The following is an 8,924-nucleotide window of genomic DNA, read 5'->3' on the forward strand; positions in this document are numbered from 1 at the left end:
AGTTTGAGGCCACCAGCCTCAGCAACTTAGCAAGTCCCAGGCTTATTTATGGACAGGGTCAATCTGAGTTACTTAGGACCTTGTTAATTTGCTGAGCCTGGCTTTGAACTCACAGTTCTGCCTCAACCTTCCAAGCTGCTGGGACTACAGGCATGCACCATTGTGCCCGGCTTGATTTTGTTTTACCACGCATAAGACATCTGAGCTGGGCCCTGGTTGACCATGACTTCAGTAACCTGAGGGGAGGAGGGAAGAAATTAAGGAAGAAGGTGAGAATATCCAGCAAAGACACAGATGGAGAAATGTAGTATTGTAGACAGAATAAAGGTTGCACTCTCAGGGGATTGAGGCTTATCATGTTTCTATACTTCTAGTCACTGGTGTGACTATGACAAGTAAGTTCACTTTCTGAGCCACGGTTTCCTCCTCTGTGAAATAGATAATACTTCACAAGCATGTTGTTAAGATTAAAAAAAAAAAAAAAAAAAAAAAAACAGTGTATGCAAACATTTTTCTGTGCAGGCTATTCTTTCCACCACTTTTACTATTAGAGTCAAGTTTCTGTTTTTGTCACTTGTAATGGTTTCCCTGTGGTTATGCCATTAATGGGGCTCACATTTCAGTTAATTTATTTCATTTTCTTTTTGTTGTTAAAGGATTGTTTAAACAGTTTTTGGTTTATAGTTTTTAAAACTATATGCTTCAAAAGTAAAATCACAATATAGTACATACAAAGAACCTAGCTTCTCTACCTCTTTCTTCCTCTTCTTTTTCTCCTTATAGGTAACTGTTTTATGGTTTATCTTCATTTTAAAAAAAAGTTCAGCAAAATGTTTGCCAAGTATTCTTGGTTCCCTGTTTCCCAGAAAGCATACATTCCCACCCTTTGCTATTGTGTAGCAGAGTTATCATCTCTTCTTTCCAGAGTTCATTAACTGTTTACAGATTATCCTCCTTCATGCCTTGTCCCAGTTGTACTGCACCTTTGTCTATTTCTCCAAATATTCCTTACGTGAATCAGTAATAATAAAAGCAGTAATAGTTCACATCATTGTTGTCCTTACGATGTAAGGTAGGTTCTTTATTCTCATTACACAACAAAGAAAATGAAAATCAAAAAAAAACTTTAAACTACTGGACGCTAGTTTTACATAGCTAGTAAATAATAGAACCAACATTCATATCAGACTCAGCTCTCCAGCCGTTCTTACATAGAGTATACTCTTGTCAGTTTTCTTTCCTCAGTGCTGTTGTCTAAGACAATTCACTCCATGTGTAGTATCCTGGTAGACTCTTAACAGAAGTGTCTCTTGCTCTTAATTTCTGTACTCTATTAATTTAGAGATTATCCCAGACTTTTTTTTAATGGTGGTTATATCACCTTCCTGTGAATATTTAACACATTTTCCGCTAAAACAACCCTTACTCCTCCCCTGCAACCATGTGTTGTTTTTAGCTACAGTTCTTTATCCTGCACTAGTACATGGAATCTTTGGTGAAGTGAAGCCTAAGATAAACATTGGTGTATTTAAGGTAATCAGGGTCTGAACAGTTCAGAGACAGGCTTCATTTTAAGTCTGTCCCCACCTAACCTTTATGAATCTTTTGATGCTGCTGTTAATGATTACTTATAAATCTTACAGTGGCAAACATTCTTCTTGGCATAGAGTAAAAACATCACATTTTGGGGGGAACACTACTACTTTTTTAGAGGAATTTTAAGGGATTTGGTAACTATAAACTTGTTAAATTCTGAATAATAGTTTTCTAACTTTCCTCTAAGTGTATTAAAGTAAATGTTTTAGGTATTATATTTTGATTAAATAACATAACTATGTTAATTTTCTCTTCTTTTTAATAAAATGCAGCACCTGTATGTTTTATTTCAGTCCCAAAGACAACAATACTTTAGTACTATCTAAGTTTTCAGGTGTAGCTCAGATTTTCCTATTTCTTGGTATTTTCTGGGCAAGTCGTTTCCTAAGAAAGTTTTAACTTATTTCTTAAAATTGTTTTTATTGAATGACAGCCTTAATATTCAATTTGAAAGTTTATGTTTTTCCACCCAATGTCTTAATTCCAAAGATTGTTTTTATGTTGAAGTTTGGGTTTTACCGGGGCTACAGGAAATGAGTAGTCAGCTTTGGGTTGCCAGACTGACACGAATTCATACCGGTGTCAGTTCTCCACTGGGGTTTTTGTAATATGTGTATTCTTGTAATTTGGCACTTGAGTATTTTTGTTGTCATTTTAATGATTTAATGTTATTTTAGTGATTCAAATTCAATCAAATATTTGATTTAATCCCAGAGATTAGATATGAAGATGCTGCCCCATAAGCTCCAAGACTTGTACTTTAGGGAGAGACCTAGAACTTTAATGTTTATTTTGATTTGGTCAGCTAAATAATTATCTCCAAACTGTGTGGATCTCTCAAGTATCTCTTCTTACGGCTAGAATGAGGTTAAGATTGCACTCCTGAGACACAGTGCGCCTTAGCACATACTGAGAGGGCCCACTCTGCTGTCCAGCCCTCAGATTGTCTTCCTGCAAATGCCCAGTGCTGGTTCTTCCTTGCTGTTCAGTTCTCACAGGCACTACTTCCATCAGTCTTACTGTAGCCAATCCAAACCCAAACCTTTTTTACTTTTTAAAAATTCTATGTTGGGATTTATCTGAAATTAACTTTGCTCTTTGAAATTTACATTGACTATTCAGTCTTTGAGATTAGGTTTCATAATGGATTTCAGGAGGGTTTGAACAGTGTGTTTATATGTTCCCAGTATTAATTAAAATTTTATTTAAGGTTTAAAATGTTTTAGATTTTAATCTCCTATAATGCAAGATGAAGACTTATCCTTCCCTCAAATACAGACACATACACACATCTTTACCTCCTTTTATTGTTCCAGTAACCTTGGTTAAATATTCATTAAAGAAAACGTGTGGATTTTTTTTTACTGCCTTGATATGTACACTAGGATTATATTCTCTTTATTTTGCATTTCACTTTTTAAATTGAGTCAGTAAATTTTTTTCATTTTTTGAGCTTCACCTCAAATTCTAACTTCCTCATGAAACCTTCCCTGATAAATATAACCTCAAGAGTACTTTTTGTTTAATATATCTCCTAAATGGCAAAGACCATTTGAACCCAGATCTGCCTGACTACAAAGCTTGTGTAGCTTTGACAACTACTCCACGTAGGAGTGATTTGAAAGTGTTGGTCCTTTTCAGATTTTTCAGCTTCCTCAATTTTTTAAAGAAGTAAATATTTCATAACATTTTCCCCATTTGATTTTGGGGATCAAACCCAGGACCACATATATGCTAGGCAAGTACTTTATATCCCTATCCCTATAACTTTCTCTCTCTCTCCCTCCCCCACCACCCCGCCTTTCTCAACACTTAAAGCATTAAAGTGCCTATGTGTATAATAATGTGCTGAGAATTTTATATATCAGCTGACAGTATTTGCTTATTTTTTAATACTAGAAATTGAACCCAATGGCGCTTAACCATTGAGCCACATCCCCAACCCTTTTTATTTCTTATTTTGAAACAGTATCTCACTAAATTGCTTAGAGCTTGCTAAGTGGCTGAGAGCTGCTGGGATTATAGACATGTGCTACCACGCCTGGCCAGTGTCTGCATTTTAAAACTTCATTTTCTCAGCCAATATAAAAATAAATACTAGATGTTTAGGCAAAATAGTACGTAGATATTTATATTTTTTATATGTTGCAAGAAGCCCCCAAAATTCAAAATATGGCATCCCACAAATGTATTTTGTTAGAGAATTGTTGGTAAAAAACTAAACCAAAATCTTACTCATCTTCTGTATGGTGTGTGTGTGTGTTTTTTTCTAAGGATTGAACCCAGGGTCTCATACATGCTAGGGAAGCACTCTACCACTGAGCCATATGCCTACCCCATCTACTTCACGTACTCTTATAGAATGACAAGAGCTATTGAATTGTGTGGAAAATCATGAATCGGTTTATAATATTATATTCCACAAACACCGTCATTATAATAATTATGTTAGATCTATTTTTATATATTAAAAACTATTCCAGGTTCAAAGCAAGGTGTACAGTTTATGAAATAATCATTTGCATAAAACCCAGTCTTTAACCATGAGTATCTATCACTCTTGACTGTTATATCTACTATAATAATGTTGACAGGGAGGAATTGGAAGCTTTAGGAGTTTAATCCTTAGAATTTTGCCTTTTCTTTAAAAAATGTTTAAGAAAGTCAAATTTTGCAGACTCTCTTGAAAGGATTAGCTCTGGTCTTCCTGGATTTCAACCACTGGCTGAGATACTTATTTGAATTAAAAGATAAGATGCAGCAGAAAAAGAATTGTTGTTAACTAGCTTTTTTTGTATATGGAAACATTACTACTACTGTTTAATCACGAAAAATAGAATTTTTAAACATACCCATTGTGTTGTCTCCAGGGCAATGGAGCATTCCAGTGTTTCTTAACTCATTTTTTAAAAATGTGTAATGATAATTTTAAAAAATATGTATCATCCTGGCTTAAACATAGAAAATATATCTGAAGATCTAGAGAGGAGGTGTTACGAAGTAAGACCCTTTGAAACTTAATTGGAACCGGGAGTGTGGCTCAGTGATAGAACTTGTGCTTAGCATGTGGGAGACCCTGGGTTCAATCCCCAGAACCCAAATTTAAATTAAAAAAAAAAAAAAAAGTAATCAGCCAGATCAAAGTAAAGCAGTATCTATTTTCTTTTCATTTTAGACTGATTGGCTTACCTAAGGCCTCTTCCTGCTGTTATTTAAATATCTTTATAGAATTCTTATGGGAATATTAGTAGCTTCATTGCAGATCAGTGATGGGACAGAAACTTTTGGGGAATGGAGGAAGGGAAAGTGGAAATGTGACTATAATAATCTGAACTTTGAGTATAACGTTACTTTAAATGCTTTTTTTTTTTTTTTTTTTTTTTTTTTTTTTTTTGGTGGTGCTGGGAATTGAAGCCAGGGCCTTGTGCATGCTAGGCATAGGCAAGCACTCTACCAACTGAGCTCTATCCCCCTTAAATGCTTATTCTAATTTTAGTTGGCTGTTCAGTTCTGTGTTAGGGATCTGATTCTTCAGTTCAACCAAATAGCAGGTGCAAAGCAATGAGATTGAGAAGTAAAATGGTTAAATCTTTTTTCTGAATTATTTTGCTTTTATGTCTGAGATTCTTGGCATTAACAGTAGTATTTAAATTTGAGTTGTTATAACAGCTTGCTAATAGTGGACTTTTCTAGGTTTTACTAACCAACAGTGCCCACAAAGTGATTATTTTACTGGTAACTCTTAACTCTTTCTGCATTTCTTTGACAGGATATCTACAGGGAAATGGGGTTTGGTCACTATGAAGAAGAAGAAAGCTGTTGGGAGAAACAAAAGAGTGAAAAGAGAGACCGACCTCAGAACCGAAGTCGGAGCCGATCTCGAGAAAGGGATGGCCACTACAGTAACAGTCACAAACCCAAGTACCAAACAGATCCTTATGAAAGAGAAAGGAGTAAAAAGAGGGACCGAAGCAGAAGTCCAAAGAAATCCAAAGACAAAGAAAAATCTAAGTACAGATGAAAGATGAAGAATCAGAAATGAATGGCTGACACGTTTCTTGACTTAGAATACCAAGAAAGCAGGTGTTTAGATGTTGTGTCAAAGCAGTTAAAGACTGTGTGTTTGTTTTCATTCTAGTATTATGGCCCTTTTAGATTAATACTGATGGCATAGGGCACCAAAAGATACAGAGGTGAACATTTTCTATGCATCCTTTTTTTTTAACACTTAATTTTATTGTTATACAGAAATGACATAATTCATTTTCATCTTTCACAATTTTACTTTTTTAAAAGTCACATCTTTCATATTATTAAAATACATAAACATGTATATATAAGGTATAAGGAATAATAAATATAAGTAGCTGTATATCCCTCATCCAGCATAAGAAATAGAATGTTGCCTACATTTAACATATATCCCTCTCAAGTAATTATTATTGAGTTTTGTGTTTGTCTTTCTCTTGTTTCTTGATGTAGTTTTACAATATATGTATGTATCCCTAAATGAAATGTTAATTTTGTATGTTTTTGAATTTTATATAAATGGTACAACGTATGTTTACTTCTATGACTTTTTTTTTCAGTTTAGCATTTTTTTAAGAGTACTTCATTTTTATTGCTGTGTAGTGTGGTACTGATATATACCATAACTTATCCATTCCTCTGCTGATGGACATTTGGGTTTTGTTTGCTTCTTTTTGTTTTTGCTATTGCAGGCAGTGCTGCTATGAACATCCTCTCTGGGAGTGATATCGCCAGGTCATGTGGTTTGAGAATCTGATCTTTACAAGATAATGCCAAATTATATTTCTAAAGGGATTGGCCTGGCTACACCCCCATCAGCATTGTTTTGCTCTGTTACTTTTGCTTTGTATCTCCAACAGTTCTTACTTTCAGACTTAAAACCTTACCAGTCTAGTGGATATTAAGTGATACTGTGATTTCCATCAGGAAGACTTCTATTATTCCTGTCTTTGTTCTTTTATATGTAAGTTGTCAGTTTTCCTCCAGGCCGCTGTTCTCTTTATCACTGCATGTATACAATTTGATTTTGATGTGCATGGTGTAGTTTTGTTCATATTTCTTCTGTCACTGTTTACCTGTGGGTTTATGGTTTTCATCAAATTTAGAAATCGTTTGGCATTATTCCTTCAATTATGTTTTTCCGTCCCTCCCTCCTTCTTACTCTTCTCCTGGGGCTCCAATGACATGTATTTTAGGACACTTGAAGTTATCCTGTAGTACACAGAAACTTAGTTTCTTAGTCTTTTTCTATTTCATGTGAGGTAGTTTCCATTGCTGCATCCATTCATTAATGTTTTCTTCTGAGAAGGATCTAGTCTTTTCATCCCATCCAAAGCATGTTTACCTTGGACATTACATTTTTAATCTTTAGAAGTTCCATATGGGCCTTTTTCTGTCTTGTCTCTTAACATACTCCTGCTTGCTTCTGTGTTTTTGAGGAATAAGGAAACATCTGTAGTTTATTTTTAATAGCAGTTTTAATGTACTTATTCATTAAACCATTCATTGTTAATTCTGTCATCTGTATCATTTACGGTCTGTTTTCCTACCTCCATTCCCTACCCCTATCCTAATATTGGGTTATAATTTTCTCATTCTGGAATTATTTGATGGAATCTTCATGGTACCCTCTAATCTCTATTTTCTGTAAATGAGAAGTTAGGTGTAGATGTTTGATTAGAGAGTTAGGGTATACATTCTAGGCAGAACATTTAGAATCTAGTGGCAAATGCATTAGCCTTTCCCTCTGTGTCTTGTGCTTTTGTATTCTGTTGAAGAATCTCACAGAGCTGGTGGGATAGCTCAGTGGTAGAGTGTTTGCCCAGCATACAACAGGCCTTGGGTTTAGTCCTCAGTGCCACAAAAAAAAAAAAGAATTACCTATTCTGAGGTAATAAAAGTAGATTATATTCTAAAAAATATAAAGCTTTGTATTTTTACAATTAAATCCATATTGAATTATGTGTGTGTATATGTGTGTGTGTGTGTGTTATGATTGAGGGATCCAAATTCACTTTTTACTTTAGTTTGTTTTGTTTCGTTTTGTTTTTAACATGTGGATATAATCAGTTGCCTGAAGCCCATTATTGAAAGCTTAGCCCAGTTTCTATTGATCTACAGTGCTATTTGTCACATGAGTTTCTGACGTGTGGGTTTTGTTTCATAGGCTTGTCATTTCATTGGTTTATTGTCTATCCCAGATCCACCAAACACTTTTATTTCTATGACTTAAGAGAAAGTCTCAATATTTAAATGAGTTCTTCTGTCTGTTAGAAATAGCTTAACTCTTTGTTCTTTATAATTTTAGAACCATCTTATCAAGTTTCCTGAAGAATTCTGTTGGGATTTTAATTGTATTAGCATTAAAATAGTTGATTACTTTCAGGAAAATAATCTTCATAATATTGAATCTCACTATTCATTAAGCTAGCATACTTCTCCATTTAGTTCTTAGAATTTTCCTGATAAAGCTTTTGATCATGTATGTTGAATTTATTTCTCTTTCCTTTTTAAAAATGTGCTATTGTAAATGGCATCTTTTAAAAATAAATTTTTGATTTGCTGACAAGTTTTTTTTATTACTACTAAATTCAGCCATTTTACTAAGTTTTTATATTTAAAATTTATAGGATTTAGGGGTCTGTTATGTGAACAATAATAGCTGCAAATAATGAGTCTTTTTTTAATTAAAACTTTAAAATAACTATATATTATTTGTGGTTATATGGTGCTTGCTGGCAAAAATTTCTAGTATAGTGTTGACTAGATTGGTGATTTCCAGTGATTTTAACTGGCTATAATTTCCAATACAGTGTTGAAAATGGCCTGCAATTTTTGTTTTTTTATTGCTCTTGTCTAGTGTTAATGTCCAAATTATAGAATAAGTAGGGAATGCTTTTCACTGCCACCCTTCATTTGGAAAAGAAGAAAAGGATTTAAATTATCTGTTCCTTGAAAGTTGGATAGAGTCTGCCTATAAAATTGTCTGAACATTGTATTTCTTTTTGTGGAAAAAAAAACTCAGCTCTTATTAGATTTCTATGTCTTTACTGTTAGCATTTTGGTGATTACATTTTTTTTTGGAATTTGTCATATTGAAGTTTTTCTTATTGATTGACAGTTGCTCAGAGCTTATCTGATAAATTCTTACTATTCCTTTATTTTTACATTACTCTTTTGACTATGCTTCATAAATACCATATAGCTAGATAAGTTTTTAATCTAAACTGATGAGTTTAGTGCATTGTAATGTTTACTGACATATTTGAATGTGGTAGTGTTCTTTATTTTTGTTTTTA

At 33.8% G+C, this 8,924-nt stretch overlaps 1 protein-coding gene across 1 annotated transcript in view; it reads left to right on the top strand.

Moving 5' to 3' along the window:
- Positions 1 to 7,535, top strand: part of Ppil4 (peptidylprolyl isomerase like 4) — a 44,972-nt gene extending 37,437 nt beyond the window's left edge. Inside the window, exon 13 of the mRNA XM_047558438.1 lies at positions 5,366 to 7,535. Coding sequence (XP_047414394.1) covers positions 5,366 to 5,617 — 252 coding nt within the window. The 3' untranslated portion in view covers positions 5,618 to 7,535. The remainder of the gene's footprint in view (positions 1 to 5,365) is intronic.
- Positions 7,536 to 8,924: the final 1,389 nt, after the last annotated feature.

The sequence above is a fragment of the Sciurus carolinensis genome, chromosome 7 (assembly GCF_902686445.1).
Source record: "Sciurus carolinensis chromosome 7, mSciCar1.2, whole genome shotgun sequence".
Taxonomy (NCBI): domain Eukaryota; kingdom Metazoa; phylum Chordata; class Mammalia; order Rodentia; family Sciuridae; genus Sciurus; species Sciurus carolinensis.